A 22,160-nucleotide genomic window follows, 5' to 3' on the forward strand; every position below is an offset into this window, starting at 1 on the left:
CATCTTCTAAAGGCTTCTTCCAGCAGGATAACATGTCATGTCATAAAGTATGAATTATCTCAGACTGGTTTCTTGAACATGATACTATTGAAGTGTACCTAATAAAGTGGCCAGTGAGTGTACATTGTTAGCATGATTTACAGAAGACATCAATTGCAGCATTTGATAGCCTGTTAAAAGACTCTATGTACGGTTTGTAAAAATTCTATATAATGCGCTCCAAAAAATACTAATTAATTGTCATTTTTTAAATATTCATTCTTCACCTCTGTACTTCAAAACACTATTTTTTTAATTCATTTGTCAGCAAAATGATTAGAAGTATTTGGATTATGTGATGTAATATAATTATTCTGTCATATATTTTATTAAGCACTGGCTAAGCTCAAAATGAAATAAATTTACTGTACATAAATACATCTGTTAAGCTAAATGACAACAAAAATGATTTCACCCTTATTTTGATATTTTAAGTGTATGTGTTAAGAATACTTGATGATATATGCTTTTTATGTGTGTAAAATTTCTTTTGTACAAGTTATTTAAAATGTGTACACTAAAATGGAACATATGCGCTTTGCTAAGGATCTTTTTCTATGAAATACTGACCAGGTTGTTCCAGAGAGCCCGAGCCATGAGCGTGTGAGCTTTCTGACTGAGATGAAAACAGTCCGGAGAGAAATAAGAACGGTCAGGTCTCCCGTCCTAAAAAGCATAAAATCAATGAACGAAGAAGATTGAGAACAAGCAGATCAAGAAAGGACAGTCTGTGCTGTAAATGATAAAACATTGTTCTGCACCTCCATCAAGGGAAGAAAAACATTTCTCAAGAATGGCTGCAGGACCACAGTGAAATTATCATGAGTGTCATATCGGCCAGAATCCACCAGCTCCCACATCCCACGCTGAAAATAAAACACATTAAGTATAATGGACATTTAACCAGTTACATTTTATAATCATGTTCATTTTAACCTCATATTCTTTTACTTCATAACTATAGTGGTAAACACTTTATTTTCTCAACCAGATGCTGAAAGACTCATTCATGCATTTGTCACTTCTAGGATTGACTATTGTAATGCACTCTTTCTTGGTTCACCTGCTAAAGTAATTAAACGCCTAGAGTACATTCAAAGCTCAGCAGCACGCATTCTCACACGCACTCCACCACGGCAGCACATTACTGGTGTGCTTTATAGCTTGCATTGGCTCCCAGTTCCGTCCCGTATCATTTTTAAAACACTCACACTTGCATATAAAGCTCTACATGGTACCGCTCCTTCCTTTAACTGTGACATTTTCACTCACGAGTATACACCTTCTTGCTCCCTGTGGTCTGCTGATACTCTCACCCTTCAACAACCACCCTGTAGACTAAAATCTAAAATCAGAGCTTTCTCTGTTGCTGCACCTATTATGGAATGCTCTCCCTTACTTTGTAAGAAATGCTTCCATGCAAGCTAGTTTTAAGAAGATGCTAAAAACTCATCTATTTAAGACTGAATTTTTAGATTCTTGATTATTCTGTGTTTATATTTTAGAACTTTTTAAATGTATACTTATATTTTATTGCATGTTTGATTTCTCTGTTGTTGTAGTGCTTTGGGTCTTAGAAAATGTGCATTATAAATAAAATGTATTATTATTATTATTATTTTTATGGTCCATTAGAGAATAGACTGCTTATTATCTGCTGTTATTTGCTCCTTCAACAGACATTTAACTGACAATAAGAAACTTTGCAAGTACATGTCAAGTTACACTAACCCAAACCCTAACCCCAACCTAAGAGTCTACTTATAATCTAATTAGTTGGCATGTAGATGCAATGTAACTGAAATTCAACAAACGGATCATTAAAATAAAATGTGACTCTATAGTGTAATATCAATAATCAACAAATCCATAATATAGGACAATTTAAGGATTTTATTGCCTACAATTACTTTTGCTGCTACTATTCTCAATAGCTGAGGCAGTATTTGCAGCACTTTGTTTTCTGTGATTATTTACTAAGACAATCTGTTAAACAAGCTATTAAAACTTGTATTTCTTTGTTAAAGAAAGACATAACCTGTTTACCTCTTATCTATGATATTATTATCTATCTAATGATATTAGATACACAAATAATTTAATGATCAAAATGAGCAAAGCTTTGCTGCAAAATTTCTTCTATGATAGCTAAATCAAAAGAAAATTATTCTCAAATTTAGCAAATTAATGTATTTGTTTGTTCAACAACTGGGCTGTGCTTTTCCTACCACAATTACAATGAGTTTTCATCTTAAAACTAAGCAAACTGGAAAAAATGCAATGACAAAAAATGAAAACAACAAATATATTTTGCTTTAACTAACTTTAATAAGTTGATCACGTTTAAGTTATACAAAGTTTAACTTAATATTTTAAGTCAGTTTGACTGATGTAAGTTGAGATGTCTAGAAAAGTTCATTGGATGCAACAAACACATTTAAGGCAGCAAGAATTTTTGACAGTACATTTAAATGTTATATTTCTTAAAAAACAATATTGAGCAATAAAAAGCAATAAATTACATTTAAATGATTTTATCTAAGTATAATTCTGAAAATTGACTTAGATTTCCGGTCATAGAGCTACAAGTAAATCTGAGCTGTTTTTATTGACCACTAATGAATGGCAAAAACCTAAAAGAACTAATAATTAAAATAAATTGAAAACGTTGTGTACCTGATAGGCTTTGTTAAACTCCTGCAATGTCTGGAATTCATGAGATTCATCTTTAGGTTGCAGAACACAACGGCACATAATACTAAAAAATATAAAAGCAAAGCAAAATTATGCATGAAGAGTTACAGATAACAGTTCTTCTAAATGAGTCTGACAGAAATAAGGAGAATCAGTTTTGTACAGGACAAAACTTACTTGACCAGCCAGGTAGGGCAACCATTGCTTTTGTCCTTATGAAGTGCACGAAGGGGAACTATATCCAGCAGCTCCACGAGGTTTACCAGAGCTCGAGGAACCTAGAGAACAAGACATGACTGAATCAGTAGCAGCAGGGGTTTACATATTCTGAGTAGCTTTGTGAAGTCTAGCAAACAGGTGAATAGCTACATTTTATAATAGTTTTTGCTTTACAATACAGGCTTATCATAAAAAACCAAGCAATTTTTACAGTATATAGAAAGGTCTTAAAGTCAGAAATTTTATCTATACAAAACTTTTCATATTTAATAGCACTTTTTCTTACTAATTTTATTTTCATTATAATAATATTAGTGAAATTTGCACCCATAATGAATAACATGTTGCAGTCTTATGTTGCATGGGTAAGCCATTTTATGTGTCAAAATTGTTTATTTTTCTTTTATGCCAAATAAAGATCAAATTCTATTAATATACATTATAGATTTCCTACTGAAAATATATCAACATTTTATTTTTGATTAGTATTATTCATTGTTAAGGACTACATTTAGACATTTTAAAAGAGGATTTTCTCATATTTTAAATTTTTTGAATACTCGGATTCCAGATATTCAAATAATCTTAAACAAATATTGTCCTATATCCTAACAAACAATACATCAATGCAAAGCTTACTTAGTTTTCATGTGATGTATAAATGTCAACTTAGAAAAAACTCTTAATTTAGACCAGGGGTGCCTAAACTTGGTCCTGGAGGGCCGGTGTGCTGCAGATTTTAGCTCCAACTTGTCTCAACACACCTGCACGGGTGTTTCTAAAAAGTAAAAACTTGATTAGCCAGCCCAGGTGTGTCTGATTGAAGTTAACTAGACTTTGCAGGACACCGGCCCTCCAGGACCGAGTTTGGCCACCCCTGATTTTGTGGTCTAGGGTCACATACTGTACATAGAAATAGTACAGAAATGTCTTTCTTTCTTTCTTTCTTTCTTTCTTTCTTTCTTTCTTTCTTTCTTTCTTTCTTTCTTTCTTTCTTTCTTTCTTTCTTTCTTTCTTTCTTTCTTTCTTTCTTTGTGATTAACCTTTCATTTTTACAGACACTTTAGATTTGACAGAGATAACAGGGATTACCTCTTTATTAAATGAAATATTCAAAACCTAATTTAAACCAACATTATGTCTGTATCAAAAATGACAAAATCAGAGCCAAAACAGCCTCACCTCATTGTGCAAAATGTCCAGAGCCTCACGGATATACTTCACAATGTTATCAGAAGAATAGTACCGCTGAGGGCATATAGTGATAAAGAGAGATATAGACACTAATTACAGATCTAATTATAAAACAGTAATAAATAAATCAGTCTCAATTAATATCAGCATACAGTATCAGAGCAGTGGGCACATAAGTCATTTCCTCCAATGAAGACTGTGATAATCTTCCAGTCGTTCTCGAAATCAATTCTCTGAAAGAAGACAGAAAGGTTCATACTTAGTGTGCTGCTCAGTTTTGGTCCATACTGTGTGGGATAAATAATCCTAACAAGTACAACAACATCCGATGTGTTGAGAAAATAAAATGGACAAATATAAATGTAACCTAAATAATTTCTTAGTCTTATTTCAGGGTTAGATAGGCACTTTAGCACAATAGAAAAGCAAGTGTAAGTGCGTTGGGTACATGAGAATTTATTGCAAATGACTTACTGAGTCTTCCTTCATTCTTTTAACAACAGCATGAGCCTGCTTCACCATATCACTGCAAAATGGCAAAATTAGACATTTAGTATTGTTTCATAATACTTTCTTTCTTTACACTATCATTAAAAAACAATGGTATCTAGAAGCAGCCTTTATGATGCAAGCTGAGATTGCATCACTCAGCGATGCAATGTCAGACCCAATGCACTCAATGGAGTGAGTGACGTCACTGTGATGGATAGGGTTAGGGGTGGGGTTAGGTGAGCGCATTAAAAAGCATTGGATGCAGCTCAGATTGCACTGCACCAGGTCTGCATCCAGACCCACTCTTAAAAAGACTTCTGCCATTTAGATTATTTTGTTTAAGAAATTATTAATTAGCAAAGATGCATTAATTCAAAGTAAGATTGAAAGGGACAACAACAACTTTTTTAGTTTCTAATAAACGCTGATCTCTTGAATTTCATTAAAGAAATGTCATAATCAACATATGTCACGTTTCTTGAGAAACAAATAGGTGTGTTAAAATGATATATGAAGGATCATGTCGTACTGAAGATTGAAAAATGATAGCTTTTTCATTTTAGGAAAAGGGACATTTTGAAATATGTTTAATGATTCGTTATCCATTGGTTTGTTAGACGTGAAGTGACTCACTCAGCTTTGGCTCCTGGTACTGCTTGGTTCAGAAAGCTTTGTGCTGAATCCTCATCTCCTTTTCCCACAGAATAGCCATTGATTGAAGGGTTAAACTCTTTCAGTATGTCTAAATGACAAAGAAAATTATCTTAAGCTTAAATTATCACTCGAAACAGATTCATGAATCTATTTGAACCTTTAAAATGCCAAAGTCAAAGAGCATTTTAGGGTAAGCACATTATAGGCTTTCTTTTTGTTAAAGATGGGCTCAAGCATAACTTTTTCCATGAACTACAAGTTATGTAAAGCTGTTCTAAAACGCTGTTTGAAACATTTATTGTACAGCGATTACTATATTTTTTATGACTTAATAAATGCTTAACCATATAAATCTAACATATATAACAATAAGATTACCATATTATTATGAGAGCTTGCACATACTTGGTAAAGTGGTTATAGATGACAGGTTCTTATCTCCACCAATGCTGAAAGACAGATAAAAGCATTAAAATCAAACATGACTGCCTTCTGCTTGATGAAATATCACTGAACATTCAGATTAGACATGCATTAAACCAGCACCATTTGTGCGCACTGAAATGACGGTTAACCGGATGATCATGATAGACACTCACCACCATGACAGGCCTCGGTACTCTGTGATCACACCCAGCAGGTTATTTTGAGCAGCACCTACCCCATTGGCTGCCTGTTATGGTGACAAAGAAAATGACATCACGAAATTGCACATATGAATATAAAAATAATATAAATAATATATATACAAATAAAAATATAATATAAAATAATAAACATACTTAGGCAGAAATAAGTGAATTATACTAATCAAAGGGCTCTATTTTAACAATCTAGGCACAAAGTCTAAAGCGCATGGCACAAAAGCATTAAGGGCATGTCCTAATCCACTTTTGCTTTTTAAAGGACGGAAAAATACAGTTTGCGCACAGTCTAACAGGGTTGTGCTTATTTTCCTAACAATTTATGGGTTTGTTTTGAGCATAACGTGCAAAAAATAAAATAAAAACAGGGTATCACCTCACATTTCCTTTGAGAGTCAGTAGTGTTGCGCCATTGCGCATTTGCTATTTACATGGCAACTTTGTAAGTGGAAAAACTGAATGGAAAAACTAAACACTTCACAGGCGAGAAACAGACCAACTACACGAGGATAAAGAATGAACTTTCTCCATTCAGTCTCTTTACGTTCTCTTTACTTTACTTTTACTCTTTACTTTACTCCTTTACTTACGTGGATAAGGAAACAGTGTTCTACGCACTCCAATGAGGACATCGATTAACCTACATATTCAATTTTGTTTGTTAAGGGCATCATGGTGGCACAGTGGGTAGCACAATTGCCTCACAGCAAGAAGGTCGCTGCTTTGAGCCCTGGCTAGGCCAGTTGGCATTTCTGTGTGGAGTTTCTGTGGTATATATCCATATATTTTAGGAAGGATCAGCAAAGATTGTAAAAGGTGAAAATATTTGAAAATATTTTTTGGCCCACACATGCATTGAATAATATACTGAATCAACTCTGATAAATAGTACTAAACAATTAAAATAATAATGATAGCCTATGTATAAAAAGCCAAAGGTGGTTACGAAAAGAAAAAATAATCCTCACCGTTAAAGAATCACCTATCGCTGCCACAACTTTGATGTCTGCTGGCCGTAAAGCATGAACTACAAACCAGACACATAGAAAAAAAGACTATGAGCCTTCTGTAGTTCCCAAACAGTGAGCGGTACTAAAGTGTGAGATCCCAGTTTACCTGAGGTAGGGATGCTGGGAGATGGAGCCATGTCCTCACAGTTGAGTTCACTCCCCATCACCTGAAAGATGCAGAAAGCTGAATCATATCTGACAGATGCAGTACAAGAGAAACACGTGTCAAGCAGCAGGACAAGCTTATGGTGAGAATGAACTCACTGGGTCGACAAGTAGAGGTGAATCTGCTGTTTGTGATGTTCTGGACTCTGAATTTTGATGTGTTCGCAAAAATGGCTTTTCCTGAAACAGAACAGTAGGATTAGAAAACCATAATGTATGCGCATGGTTCTCTCTGTTTTGGAAGAATTTGAACATACAGTCTCAAACATAAAAAATAATTCACAGACAAACATATAAAGGTCAATACACACACTACAGATGCTGACAATAACCATAATTTCTTAGCCATTTTATGACCCAACAAAGGCCTATTTAACATATTCGTTCAGCAAAAACATGCTCCAACAGATGTTTACACCAGTCTGACTAAAGTGTGTGGTGTGGTTAATCTTTAGACTCTGTCAGTGTGCTTTACCGTGTGAATGAAAATACAGAATTTTATAATGTCTTTATCATATATGAAGGGCAAAAACTTGTGTAAAACATAAAGAGAACATTTTGGTCTGATAAAGGGGCAGTTATGAACAGACTCTGATTCAGCAATTTGCTTTATGAATGCTGAAGAGGTCATAAATCAAATACTTTCACTACCTCAGTAGGACATGGAACGGTGACTCCGCCCCACCCATCCATCTCAGTGTTGTCTGTGATTGGCTGGAGCTGTGAAAAGAATAATTCAGATTGGTTAGAAAGAAAGCTCAAGTTTTTCCTTATATAAAGACAAGATTAGATACGTGGTATTAGATGGGCTTTTAGGTTGTATGGGTTTTAGATTAAATCTTATCATCAAGAGCTGATTATTGGTCTGTTATCAGTCTCATCAGGGCCTTTATTATTATTACCGCTTAGAACTTGAAAGTGTCCAGGAATTCACCTTAACGGAAACACTGTACACATACTTTGCTCGCATTATTATTAACTTACCAAATTAGCCCAGAGTTGTAAAACAACCAAGCTTATGTCATTTGAGGAGTCAGGCGTGGGTAATGTCATCTGAAATTAAAACAAAAAAGTACATATTTGCATAAAAAACTTTCCATAATAAAATTGCTAAAGTAGTGGCCTTGTTTCTGTAGCCCAGGGTGTATGTTTCTTTTAAAAATAATATTTCTTTTAAATACAAATAGCATTAAGTCTCAGATCTCATTATTGCAATGGTTAGATTTATAATCATTTACAATAATTTTTGATTATTTAATATCTTGAAAGGAAATTAAATTACATATGTTTAAGTGCACATTTATTCATATTTGTCTGTCTGTCTGTAAAATAATATTTGGATATTGTAGACTCACTGGATCTGTCAGCACTGGACTGGACTGAAGCATTACACTGAAGTCCTCTTGATCGTTGAACCAGCCTCTCCTTTCTAAAAGAGCACTGAGAGATTCCTGTCCAATAAAACACATAAATGTCAAACAACTGATTTCACAAAATTCATACATGTACAGTGCTCAGCATAAATTAATATTATTATTGATATTTTGAAAATGAATATTTTTATCAATTTTTCAGTGAATATGTGTAATATGTATTGGTGCATATGAACAAAACAGATTTATTAAACAGATATATCTATCAAAATAATATTTTAGTCACAGAGCATCTTTATAAATGGAAAGATAATACATTAAAATTCATACAAAATGCTGCAAAAAAAGAAGAAAAAGAAAAGAATTTAAAACCTACAAAATTTCAACTAAATTAAAAAAAAAAACTGAACAAAAAAATTTGAGCTACTAATTCCTAAAACATTATAAGTTATTTTGTTAGATAGACTCCAGATTTGGCTTCAGTACAGACTAATCTAATTTATATGCACAAATATAATATTATAAAGCCTCTCATTAAAAATATAATTTAAATGAGAGATTTGTGGGTGGTGTATTCATATATGCTGAACATGTATGTATGTGTTTATGTGTGTGTGTGTGTGTGTGTGTGTGTGTGTGTGTGTGTGTGTGTGTGTGTGTGTGTGTGTGTGTGTGTGTGTGTGTGTGTGTGTGTGCATACAGAGGTGGACTTCACTAACCAGGTAAGGTAAGCGGCTGCTGCTTAGGGCCTTGGTGAATTACGGGGCCCCGAACAATGCCAAGAAGCCTATATTAATCATATACTATAGCTCTTTTTAAAAATTTCTATATGTTGTCAAATCTTTCAATAATCGTTAAGACTTTAACATTATTACTTCTATCAAAACTGGGAGTCCCCATGAATAGCAGAGCGTTCCTTCAGTACTGCACATGCAAATATTAAAGTCACGATTACATGTATGAATGATTAACTGTACATAGTTACTTTATGAGCTTGTTTTTATATTTGTCAATTGTAAAGGTTTTACTTAAATATATATTTTAAAATGCAGTTTATTTACAAACAATATCTATAGAGCAAGAAAATGTTTTTTTTTAAGTCAATGCAGGGCATCTACCTGGACTTGCATAGGGCCCCAAAATCATTAAGTCCACCCCTGTGTGCACATATGCATATTTTAAACACATTTTACACACCTGCAATGAAGCCATAAGCACTAACATATCCAGTCTGCATTTGTTTTCATCATATCCTTGCTCACATTTGAACTGACAGACTCTAAAAAGCAAAATGATCTCACAAATTAAAACTGTTTATAACAGAATCTCATTTGAATTGTTTTTTGAAGAATGTTCTCTTAATACTGACCGGTCACTTGACTGTCCACTCCAAACCACAACATGAACCAATGTGTGTTTCAACTGAAAAGGGAAAAAAAAGCTGTTTTTGTAAATGAACTCTATTAATTAAAAATGTTTGTTTAGATGATATTGACTAATTTTACCTTCTCATTAAGAGAGTCCAGTGTTTGCTCAACTCTGTTAACTGTTTCATCAATGACTGCAGTGAGATCCTAAGAACAAATGCAGAATTAAATCTGAAGTTTGATTGTTTTACTGTTTAGCTTGATTGGATTCGTGGTCACTTGTCTGACCTGGTCTGGGCACACAGAGATCTCATCAACTGGTATGAATAGAAGGAGCAACTTCCACTGAAAGAGAATGACACAAGTGACATTTACAGTGGATTTCTTAGACAAAAAAAATCTAATAAATGGCATATAATGTTAACTTTAAAGAGTGCTTATCCATTAAATTAAAATGTATTGTTTACAATATTTACTTTGAATTACAGTGTAATATAAGGGAGTTTATATTTTTGATGCAATATTGTTAGTTATTTTATCAAAAGGAATACAAAGACAATCAACTTATGCCACGAACTCACACGCTAAACATTCAAAAATACTATAGTAATTTATTATACAGTAAATAATAGTGTTTTCAAACCATACTATAGTAAAGTAGATTAAATAATCTGATGTGGTAATATAGTGATGTATTTATAAAGCTATAGTGATGTTAAGAAATGACCCAATACTATATTGCTTTCTACAATACATGACAGCTTACTGTAATAAAAACTAAAGTATACTACAGTATTTATTATAGTTTATAAGTTCAGGATAGTTAGTACTAATACTTACACTTTGTATGGTTTAATACAAGAGCACTAAAATATTTACTATAAATTACTACTTGTATTTTTACTATAGACGTAAATGCTGTAAACATAACAGTTAGGTGAATAATTCAATGAGAATCAAATGAATCTTTCTCCCATCAAACAAATCTTTTAAATGAATTGAATAACTCGTACAGAGTTACTGGCATCACCAACTGATGTAATAACCTGCAGAATCATATAGTTAACAAGAGCTATGGCTCATTCATTGTCCTCTTCGAATACTGCAACAGCTCACAACAAGTTGTTTGTTAATGTTTGCACAAATACCGCATTTTTTGTTCTCAATTTAGCTGTGGGTACCGCCTGTAACTGTAGTGACAGTGATTAAAGTAAATAAAAAAAGGCTTATCACAGTTAATGCCACTTATACTCGAGCTAGGAGAAACAAAACCTTTAGATAACACGTTTGATAATTGCAGGACCGGGACAAACAGTCATAAAAGTCCTAAAGAGTATTTACTCTATACCTGAGTGGGGTCCAGGAACTGCATGTCTTCTGCTTTTTCCATTAAACTCCTATCACACACACACACACACACACACACACACACACACACACACACACACACACACACACACACACACAGTCATTACAAATATAATAAAATATAGAGTATATATAATGTTGTATAGCTTGATAATGTTTTTTTTTCCATTAGTACCTTTGGTCAGGTAGAACAGCTGATATATGAGGGTTAAAGGTGGACAATATTTCTAAGACAGAAAAGTAAAAACATGTTATTTTGTCACTTGAAAGTTAATTATTGAGTCTTTCTGTCTCTCTTTCAGATACTGTAACTGTTAAATAACATGATTGTAACCTCACATAACCATGTGCTTAACATGGGTCCTTGCCCCTAATTTACTGACTTGACAATAGGTTATCGGTAGAGTTTCTGTTTCCCCTTCTTTCAGTCTGCCTTTGATCAGCCTACCATTTTATGACAATCGCTGAGAAATGATTACAATCATTAAGCAAATTTTACAATCTAACCAAATTGTTCAGGATAAATGAAAAACTAAATGGCACTTTTAAGATGAGAAATAAAGTTTAACAGAGCTGCTGTCCTCTGAGCTCCATGAGAATACAACCATGAGATAAGCATATCCCAAACAGTAGTGAACAGACCAATCATATCAGACTGGCCGAGACAAATCAGCCTAAAACAAAGTGCTTAAGTGTACATGCTTAGATAAGACTTTATTATTACATTGATTGAGATAAAGATATTTTTCAACCTGATGAATTTAAAAATTATATGTTATTTCTTGTCTTTCAGACAAATTGACTCCTGCTACAGTATATACACTTGGTCATATACTGTAATTTATATTATCTGTAAATATTAATGTCTGAGAAATCAGCTTGTCAAATGGTTACGTGTATCTCTGCCCTGGCCTTGACTTGCATTTCAAGGACTCGAATCAAACCTTTCTCAAACCTTTACACAGAGCTCTGGTTTAAACAAGTCTGACAATCACACAGAAACATGTAAAGGGTCTCTGTGAGCTTGATCAATACATTACTTAGTAACACACACAAAACAATTCAGATAAAAGCTCTGTAGTTGAAAATAAAGAAGTCACTAATGACATTCTAGTGTAACTGGAACAGAATACTTATACAAAATACGCGTACAGTATTTGTTTATTTCAGTAATACTTAACAACAGTTTTTCATTTGTTAACATTAAATGTACACTACTTAACATGAAGTAAAAATGAATAATAGTTCTGAAGCATTTAAGTTCAAAGTTCTAAGTTCTAGTTCTGAGTTAAATTAATTACTTTTAAACCACAGCAGTTTGTGCAAGGCAATATTTTAAGACATTAATGCACAGCGTCTGCAAACAGTTCTAAGCTCAAATCTAATATACTATAAAAAATATCTGTTAATTAACAGTTTCTTCTTTCTGTGAAGGAGACGTTTTCAGTTTATTGTTTTACAGTATGAATTGCATTATATCAAAATATTGTAATCAAAATAATATTCTGTAAAAAAAGGACTGGCAGTTTATTGCCATGTTTTTGTAGCGTAATTTACAACAACAATTCAGACAATATATCCCTTCGAACTATCAATAATTTCTATAAGATTTAGTTTTTAAAAACTTTTTCAACACCAAAAGTTGTTGGAAGAAAGCTCAGGGTCCTTTAATGCACTTCAAAAACATGGATAGACTAACCTAAAAAAAAATAGAATCATATAACATATGGAAACTGATCATACAAATATTATCATAGTGCAATGTTCAGGTTCTTAAACTGCCTGCTCTTTTGCCTAATTTTTGTGTCAGTAGTTGTTGACTTTAAATTTACCATATACATTACCAAGAACTACAGTTTTAGCGAAATATAATCTAGTTGTTCTGAAGAAGGTTCTGAGGGTGAGTAAATTAACAGCGAATTTGAGCTAACATGAACTAACAATGAATATTTTATTCACTAATATTAGCAAAGATCAAAAATTATGGAATAAAATATTTCTCATTGTAACTCAATGTTAGTTATTCCATTAGCATAAGTTAATTGATACTATACATTATAATAATGTGTTCCATTTATTTCTGTAGAGTACAACTAAATACTTACCAGACAGCATGCTCAGGGCTCTAATTTCATCGGATCTGTCGCTAAAAAAACGCATAGTTTTAATTTTAATTACATAATAATTGCATTCGCATAATAAAAATATCAATTTGCATATGTTATTTGATTACTCCGTTAGTTATAAACATGCATTAAAAAATCAGACAATGTTTTAAGAACTATGACTGAATAAAAACAGTGTGGCTAATTATCTATTCAGTTCAGGGAAAGACCTAAATTTAGGAATTAAATAGGCCATCTTCATTTAAACTAAAGCGCTGTTCTATGTTAATCTCTTTTTCAAGGTTACAAATCAGCCTCAATTCCAATGTAGCTTAGTTGATGTTTTGATGCGTTTGTGATTTAAACATACCTCTCCACTTCAGACAGAACTATTGCTGATACCACAGATACATCAGCTGGCCTCAGAGAATGGACTGTAAGAGGGATGCCGGGCAAGTTATACATTGACATCAAGCCTAGATGTTTATTTAATGATAATGGTTGATTTTTTTTTTTACCAGAAACTGGAGTGCTGGGTGAGGCGGGTGAATCTGCACAAAACAGAGGACCAGGAACAACTGTAGAAACAAAATACACCCTTATTAAACGTTGAAATGCATAACAAAGAAAACAAGTCACATATAAGAACACATTTTGAGTCACACGTCTGCAAACGTCTTTTCTAAATTGAGCTGGATGAAGTGGAAATACTGATAATAAATTTGAAATATGTAAAATCTCACATCTGTTCAATGACAGACTAATTATCAACCTCTCATTTGGCTAAAGAATGAGATCCATGTCTGAAAGCAGTCATTAAAGTGTCAGAGAATAATCTAGAGAAGAGTCATGCATTGAATTGGAAGCAGAGCAGAATAACAAAAAGTGATGAAATACCTGCTGAACACCAGCTTGCTAGAAGTGCCAGGATGATAATCTGTGCAAAGGAGGAAAACATTTTATCTTTTATTGCCATCATGGGAAAAATCCCCTGCTTCTCTTCTTGGTTCACTTGCTTCAATCCGTCCGAAGTAAAGAGCAGCTGTGAAACTAAACTGTTTAAATGTTTAGCGACACCTGCTCTGATTTATGGTTGTAAATCCTCAGACACGCCTCCTGTTAGTTTACGTGTTTCATGGGATTCATTTAAATAGATCTGGCCTGTCACCTATCAAGGTGTTTATGGTTAACGTTAAGAGACATTTTATGGGTAAGACATCAAGTCTACAGTCCTGGTTTTATGTCTTATGATATAACACACTGTTTGACTGAAAATGACTTTATGACTGATGGGTTTTGTTGTCTGAAAGTATTGGAAAGGCATTTAATTTTTAAGATACTTTAGGACACACTTTTAAAGAAAGGAACTGCTGAAAAAAGTTAAAAACTCAGTTCATACATTTAGAACTTGACACTGGCAAAATGATGCATTCAGATTTTCATTCAGCTGATTTGTCGGTTCAGTCGACCAAGAACGTGTCTTTATTATTGGGTAATGTAATCACTGACTGATTTGATTTGTTCAAATATTATGAATAATTCAGTAACCAGACATTGCTTTTTGCTTAAGGTTGCGCAGCTGTTCTGCTGTGATATTTGTTTGGAAGCATTTTCTTTAATGAAATAAAGATAAAATGATTAACAATGACAAAGCTGTTTGTAAAATGTATGTGTAATTTAATATTACCTACTCTGTATTTACTAAATTATGTTTTTTATTTTTATGAGCTTGTGGATTTCAGTCAAGAACATTTTTTTTTTATTTCTCCATGAGCCTTAACTAAAATCACAATAACAGTATGCTGTTTTGTAGTTTGATGTGGTGACACAGTGGCGCAGTTATAGTGCTGTCGCCTCATAGCAAGAAGGCTTCTGTTTCGAGCCTCGGCTGGGTCATTTGGCATTTCTGTGTGAAGTTTGCATGTTCTTCCTGCGTTTGCGTGGGTTTCCTCCAGGTGAATTGGGTAAGCTAAATTGTCCGTAGTGTATGTGTGTGAATGGGTATAAAAGGATGTTTCCCAATGATGGGTTGAGGCTGGAAGGGCATCCGCTGTGTGAAAACGTGCTAGATAAGTTGCCGGTTCATTCGACTGTGGCAACCCCAGATTAATAAAGGGACTAAGCTGGAAAGAAAATGAATGAATGAACATAGTTTGATGTTTTAGGTTTGGCAGCACAATGGATCAGTGATTAGTACTGTTGCTTCACAGCAAGAAGGTCGCTGGTTCGAGTCTCGGCTGGGCCAGTTGGTATTTCTGTGTGGTTTGCACAGTTTGTTCTCCCCTTGTTCGCGGGTGTTTCCTACGGGTGCTCTGGTTTCCCCCACAGTCCAAACACATGCGGTACAGGTGAATTAAATAAACTAATTTAGTTGTAAGGCACTGGTGTGAATGTGAGTGTGTATGGATGTTTTAAAGTACTGGGTGGCAGCTGGAAGGGTATCGGCTGTGTAAAACATATGCTGGATAAGTTAGCGATTCATTCTGCTGTGGCGATCCCTGATGAATAAAGGGACTAAGCCAAAGGAATGAATGAATGAATGAATGAATGAATGAATGAATGAATGAATGTCTTAGGCTACTTGTCTAGTTGGGTAAGTAAAAATTTCCTTTAATTGTCGCTTCAAAAAAACTTGTAGAAAAGGCATGTAGAAAAATGTAAATATTGATTACTGTAAAAATGGCAGCAGTATTAAGCAGAATTTTACCATTAAAATAAAGCAGATACAAGTAGATATTTTATTTATTTTTTAAGTCAAACGTCAGTATATGCATTTTAAATGCATCTCTAAATGTCTTGTGGTTGATGTGCCCACACATAGTGTGACGTGTTCACGGTGACCCGAGTTTGATTCCATGGTTCAAGCTCCTTTAACGACCCTCCACTTCTGTTTGCTCCCTACACTTGTTTTCCTGTCTAAAAATCCTGCTGTCCTATTACATTAAAGGAAAAACAGGACAAAAGGACAAAATCTACTCTCACCTCTCAACGACCACGTGCTCTGTCTGTCTCCAGCCGATGTGAGGGAGACCCTTTCTAGTATTAACACACTCAAGGCTGTGGGTTCTGACAACATACTTGGCTGTGTTCTGAAAAACTGTGCTGCACAGCTCTCATATGTCCTAACAAATATCTTCAACACCTTGCTGAGACAGGCAGTCATCCCCACATATCTGAGGTACACAACAATAATACCAGTACCAAAGAAATCCCCTGTGTCCTGCCTAAATGACTTCCATCTCATCTTTAATACTGATATAAGCCTGCCGGGCCTACACCACCTAACTTGCTCCGAGGATCGAACCAGCAACTTTCCACATGGGAGTCGGTTGCTCTAACAGGGAGGCTAAAGACCATGGCCTCTAGTGTCAGTCGCTAGAACACCTTTTTGTGTTTAGAGGAGTAAGGTTTACCTGCACAGCACTTCACTAGCTGGCCTCTGTTACACTGACACCAATCCCGATGAAGTGCTTTAAAATGTTAGTCATGCACAATATCAAGATCCGCCTCTCCAACACACTCGATCTGCTCCAGTTTGCATACTGTCCAAACCGCTCTTTATATCATGCAATTTCTTCTACCCTCCACCTACTGAAAAATAAAGACTTCTATGCTAGACTGATGTTCAGTGACTTCAGCTCAGCTTTCAACACAATAATCCCACAACAGCTCATTAAAAAACTCATCCTGCTCGGCCTTAACACCCCTCCTCTGCAATTGGATCCTGGACTTTCTAACTGGAAGACCTCAGTCAGTTTATGTCGGCCATAACACCTCGAGCACTATACTGAGCACAGGTGCCCCACAAGGCTGTGTGCTCAGCCCACTGCTTTTCACACTGCTGACTCATGACTGCACTGCCAAGTTCAGCTCTAACCACATCATCAGGTTTGCTGAAGACATAACAGTGGTACTGTTGGTCTCATCAGCAACAATGCTGAAAAGCACTACAGAGAGGAAGTGGCACAGCTGGGTGAATGGTGAGGCACTAACAACCTGTCCCTCAATGTGGGAAAGCTCAAATGTAAAGAGAGCCAGCAGTATTAGTTTGTTGGGATGCACATCAGAGAGAATCTCACCTGGACCACCAACACCAGGTCTCTCTCCAAGAAAGTACAACAATATTTACTTTGCACTTTCTCTCAACAGTGTATTTCCACAAGCTCTCAATTCCAATCGCCTTACCCGCCTCTAAAATCTTATCTATAATCCTAGCTACAAAAACCAAGCTAGCTCCCCACCATACCACACACACCGCATAGAAACCTCAAATCATTAAGCAATTCTTAGTGTGCCTGAAACAGGTGAGTGGGCTTGACAAACCACCTGAAGTAAACACACTCTTTCATCTCATGCATCAGACACGTTCTTTCAATCGCTCCATATTTAAAAAAAAACTGTGCATTTTTGAGTGTCCTTCACACAGATAAGTGGGCTTGGCAAACCAACTGTATAAACACTTCTCTCTTTATATGCACCGGACACTTTTCTTAAACTCCATCTTTCAAGGACCTAATAAGGTCAACAATTTTAACTTGTGAATTTAGCAAAAACTTAAAAAAAGCACATTACTTTTCAACCTCAAATACCTCTTCTGTAGAATATCTTGCACAATATTGTTTCTGTTTAGCCTGTCTTAGGGTATGTGTAGTCGACTATTTATAGTTTATGAATTGTTAGATCACTGGTCCAGTATATGTACAGGTTTTAAAAATGAATTTTATATGGGCATAAAATGTAGCTGATAAAATATATTACATAAAATGCTCTTTTATGATTATGTTTATTTATTTAGCACCTTGGTCCTGCAAGACATGACATGGCAATGTTTTAGAACTTATTTTAACCTCTTGCCTTCCATTTAATAGATACACTCCATTTTAATATATTTTATCATAGTACTTTAATTTTAATTATTTTATTTAACGTATCTTATACTGTTCAATTGTAAATATTTAATTTTAACATTGACAATGTATCTGAACATTTGATTGTGAATGTTGAATGACTGCATTCAGTTGGTTTTAATTTTCTTTCCACTTTTATTACTCTTGATTCCATTTTCTTTTCCCCTCATTATTATTCGGATTTTATTTTTTTCTTCCTGTTTTCCTTTTCAACAACAACAACAACAACAACAACAACAACAACAACAACAACGACGACGACGACGACGACAATGACAACGACAACAACAACAACAACAACAAAGACAACAATATTTAACAATTTGTACTGAAATAGAATTTGTTTTTTTTCTACAATTAAAAATTAAACATAAAATTCAACACAACAAAGTAACTATTGGGTGTGATTGTATTACACAACACATTTGAGTGCTGAGTTAACGTCAAATAAGGGAACTAGCTATTTTTGTTTTTCAATGTAAAAATACTTTATACAAATTAAAACATTTGTTAAAGTTTTAGAAGTTTATAGTTTCTAGACTAGCTCCTAATGCTACAACAGAACAAATAACTAACAATAACGACAAAACAACAAGTTATAAAGCAGTCAAACATAGTTTCTATAACAGAAATTATATATTGTATCCATGCTGCAAAGTTTCTTCAAACATAATTTCTTTGACGAATTGTGAATTCTGTTAGTCTAAGTTGATAGTTTTAATTACTTAATTTCCTTTTTTTGTGACCAAAATGTTGTAGAGAAGAAATGCAGTTTTAGTATGTATTGTGAAAATCCCAATAAATATATATTTATAAAACTAAGAATGTAATTAATTTTAAATGAGTGCTGACTTTAAACTTTAATTTTGAAGCCAATTATCTTAGTGCCTCATTGGCACGCACCCAATATTTAACCCATCTTTGTCAACATGCGTGGTTAGAGATCAAGAGTGCAAATCTTGAATCTGATTAGATATGATTACAGATGCTGAGAATGATTAAAGTCATTAAGATTTCTGAAGATTTGCAGCTTGTCTCATTGATAAGATAAACATCTCACTTTGAGCTTAGATAGAAGATAACTATTTTGATAATTTACGTAATGTTGCACATGAATCTACAGCTTAAAATGACTGACATCTGAATGTGACGATTGATAGATTAAATTAATGAAATCCTTAGTACCTTGCACCGGCAATAGGGTATATTTATATTTTATTAAATGAAATCATATCAGACCAGTCAAACTTTCTGGTTGCAGTGATAATCAAGTGGCGGAGTGGTAAAGGTCAATAACTACATGTACTGTTCTACATTTGATTGCCGGTGGATCAAAAGGTCAAATCTTATTGTGTTTTCAAAGGCTGCACTCAAAATGGGAAATACTGAATATTATATCATCAAAAACTTCCATAAATATACAAGCAACAAGCAGTGCTTTATAATGAGTTTAGCCACCGTATTGCATTGTTTGGGCTAATTTAGATTGAGGGTTCAAATTGCAATAGTGAATTATGTCTTTAGTCATAACAATAAAAAAAAAATCAAAACCAAATTTACTTTTGTGCCTAAAGCAATTCAGTTACATTATAAATGTAGTTAATTAATGGATTATTATTATTATAGTATTATTATTTATTATATTCTAATATACAATATTATTATTGATTCATTATTATTATTATTTTTTTAGTTTTTTTTCTCTTCTCTTTTTTTCTTTCAGGTTTTGGTTTGTTTATTTGACGGTAAATGTTGGTGTTTATTGTGTTAAGTGTGTCATTCTTGTTACATTACAGAATAAATTGCCCCAAAAGGGTTAAAAAGCTTTAAACTTAAAACCACATGGAACTTTAAAAGCATGTTTTTGTAAGCAAAAGTTTTTGTCTCAGAAAGTGAACTAGATCAAAAGTATTATTTAACCATGAAATGTATTTAAATAAAAATTAATCAGGCACAACCAGTATTTTTAAATGCAAACACAGTTTATGATGTTTACATTTTTATAGAATATTATGATCTAACTTTGTATTACCCCCAAAATGATATTTTAACTGATAAGGCAAAGTTATTTTGCTCAGAGTCCACTCAACTTTGAGCTCTTCACAATGTAACCACCAATAAACTACACTTCTGCTGTCATACTTTGCAATAAACATCTCTTTTAATTTTTTTTTAAAATAATTATTGTGTTCTATTGTCACCATGCATGGAGATTTGGTCATTATTTGGTCATTTGTCTTATGTACTTTCATCTGGTAAGAAGGCGCCAGACTTCATATCATAAACCACAATCAAATCTATAACAAGTTTGATTCATTTTAGCCAGATTTTAATTGAATTGCAGTTTTAATAGGTGACAGAATGCCCTATCTCTAAAGACTACCTTGCTGACATTTTAATGATGCAGCTTATATAACCGATACAGGTCTGGGGCCCTTTTTTGTTTAACATTATATTTACCTTTTTTATGTTAACGACCACAAAGTTAATGTTATGAAGGAAGCCAAGATAGCTGTAGGTGTCTGGGTGATAATAACATCTGCATTGCAATTTAACTCAGGTTAACTCTGCATGTGTGTTTTAGCCTACTGTAATCTAAACCTGATTGGATGATGAAATTTAAAGAAATTTCATAGTTTGCATATTATTATTCGGCAGTTATAAAGGAAAATGTATTGCTGAATTTGTAATTGAGGGTTTTGAATATATTCCGAACCATTACACAAACCTAGCAGCATTCATTGGTAATTAAGCGACTGTTTTTATTTTTATTTTTTGGGGGGCTATATCATGTCCATATCATTCAGATCATTAAAATGTGTTTGAAATATACCAGCAGATGGCGATAAGAGATTAAAAGCAGATTAAAAACAGTAGATTTTAGAACGGTTGCAAAAGCGTGCATCGCCATCTATTGATTTACATCGGAACACACGCTACTTCACTCGTCAATAGATGGCGCTGTTTCGCCAGACTATGCCTGCTATAGCGGAGGATCAGTGGGGTGGAGGAGAGAGGAAAGCGCGAGGAGCCCCGGGTCCACACATCACTGGATGCGGCAGCGGCATGTGGACGACAGACTCACCGGAGACGCGCTGACCGGTCTGGGCTCTCAGTGGAGCGCATGACCCGCCGTGATGGCCGGGGGACGCAGAGGACTAGTGGCTCCTCAGAACACTTTTCTGGAAAATATTGTCCGACGGTCTAACGGTAAGACGCACCTCCACATCCAAACCAGCGCACACACTGAAAGAGTAGTGTCGCAGATAAAAGAAAGAAGGCACAAACTTTTCAATAAATAGATTATAGTCTTTTACATTAAAACAAAGTACTTTTAACTGTATAGTTCCACAATTACACGCCAGAAGTGAAAGGTGTATGTTCACGAGGGAGGAAAACATGATGCAGGTGCATTGATTCTGTAGTGAACACGTTTTACTGGAACGACGATTTCTAGTCTTAAATAAATAGTTGTATACTCAGTAATTTTTTTGATTTTATATATGAAAAAAATCGTATTTGATAATTAATTTTTATATCAGTTTTTGACCATTTGAATGATTATACAAATATTTAAAAAGTGTAATGGTTTGCATAGCGTTGAGATTTAATTCAGTTCGTGACTGTTCTCTGCGTGACAGCTTGTGCTGTTCTTTCCCATTTGAGTTGTTCTCATACATCCGTCCATCAGCATGCTTTGTAGGATAGAGAACAACTTTAGGTTAAATGAATATTTAATAGCAATTAATATTTAAGAGTGCTGAAAGGTTGAAAACTGGCGAAGGATCTTCACCAGCACTTCCTGAGACCAGACTGCGTTCTTGCATCCTCTATATGGTCCCCAAAATAGAATCAAAGATCTCTCTTATTGATGTTTATCCTTCTGGACTGCTTTGCTTATTTATGCAGTTTAATTAGTCAAAATGGCT

General features: G+C 34.3%; 2 protein-coding genes across 10 annotated transcripts in view; one reads left to right on the top strand and one right to left on the bottom strand.

The window, feature by feature from the left end:
* plb1 (phospholipase B1) overlaps positions 1 to 22,160 on the bottom strand; it is a 90,670-nt gene that overhangs the window by 7,055 nt on the left and 61,455 nt on the right. The window contains exons 4-29 of one of the 4 annotated variants that reach the window (XM_073928570.1): positions 14,222 to 14,261; positions 13,843 to 13,902; positions 13,695 to 13,758; positions 13,325 to 13,359; positions 11,395 to 11,446; positions 11,200 to 11,248; positions 10,140 to 10,196; positions 9,990 to 10,058; positions 9,854 to 9,906; positions 9,682 to 9,763; positions 8,467 to 8,562; positions 8,096 to 8,164; positions 7,763 to 7,831; positions 7,211 to 7,291; positions 7,053 to 7,113; positions 6,905 to 6,963; positions 5,892 to 5,965; positions 5,698 to 5,741; positions 5,272 to 5,380; positions 4,621 to 4,672; positions 4,299 to 4,379; positions 4,135 to 4,200; positions 2,911 to 3,011; positions 2,716 to 2,797; positions 801 to 905; positions 610 to 705 (exon numbers count right to left, since the gene is read on the bottom strand). In XM_073928570.1, coding sequence (XP_073784671.1) covers positions 610 to 705; positions 801 to 905; positions 2,716 to 2,797; positions 2,911 to 3,011; positions 4,135 to 4,200; positions 4,299 to 4,379; positions 4,621 to 4,672; positions 5,272 to 5,380; positions 5,698 to 5,741; positions 5,892 to 5,965; positions 6,905 to 6,963; positions 7,053 to 7,113; positions 7,211 to 7,291; positions 7,763 to 7,831; positions 8,096 to 8,164; positions 8,467 to 8,562; positions 9,682 to 9,763; positions 9,854 to 9,906; positions 9,990 to 10,058; positions 10,140 to 10,196; positions 11,200 to 11,248; positions 11,395 to 11,446; positions 13,325 to 13,359; positions 13,695 to 13,758; positions 13,843 to 13,902; positions 14,222 to 14,261 — 1,806 coding nt within the window. Of the gene's footprint in view, positions 1 to 609; positions 706 to 800; positions 906 to 2,715; positions 2,798 to 2,910; positions 3,012 to 4,134; positions 4,201 to 4,298; positions 4,380 to 4,620; positions 4,673 to 5,271; positions 5,381 to 5,697; positions 5,742 to 5,891; positions 5,966 to 6,904; positions 6,964 to 7,052; positions 7,114 to 7,210; positions 7,292 to 7,762; positions 7,832 to 8,095; positions 8,165 to 8,466; positions 8,563 to 9,681; positions 9,764 to 9,853; positions 9,907 to 9,989; positions 10,059 to 10,139; positions 10,197 to 11,199; positions 11,249 to 11,394; positions 11,447 to 13,324; positions 13,366 to 13,694; positions 13,759 to 13,842; positions 13,903 to 14,221; positions 14,422 to 22,160 lie in introns of those variants that run through there. The other 3 variants (XM_073928569.1, XM_073928568.1, XM_017351817.4) reach the window with 3 other exon arrangements.
* The window catches only part of kcnh1a (potassium voltage-gated channel, subfamily H (eag-related), member 1a), a 93,957-nt gene continuing 93,069 nt past the window's right edge, over positions 21,273 to 22,160 (top strand). For 5 of the 6 annotated variants that reach the window (XM_073927345.1, XM_073927346.1, XM_009293096.5 and 2 more), the window contains exon 1: positions 21,273 to 21,441. In XM_073927345.1, the coding sequence (XP_073783446.1) occupies positions 21,369 to 21,441 (73 nt within the window). In that variant the 5' untranslated portion in view covers positions 21,273 to 21,368. 6 annotated transcript variants of the gene reach the window in all.

Source organism: Danio rerio, chromosome 17, assembly GCF_049306965.1.
Source record: "Danio rerio strain Tuebingen ecotype United States chromosome 17, GRCz12tu, whole genome shotgun sequence".
NCBI classification, from domain to species: domain Eukaryota; kingdom Metazoa; phylum Chordata; class Actinopteri; order Cypriniformes; family Danionidae; genus Danio; species Danio rerio.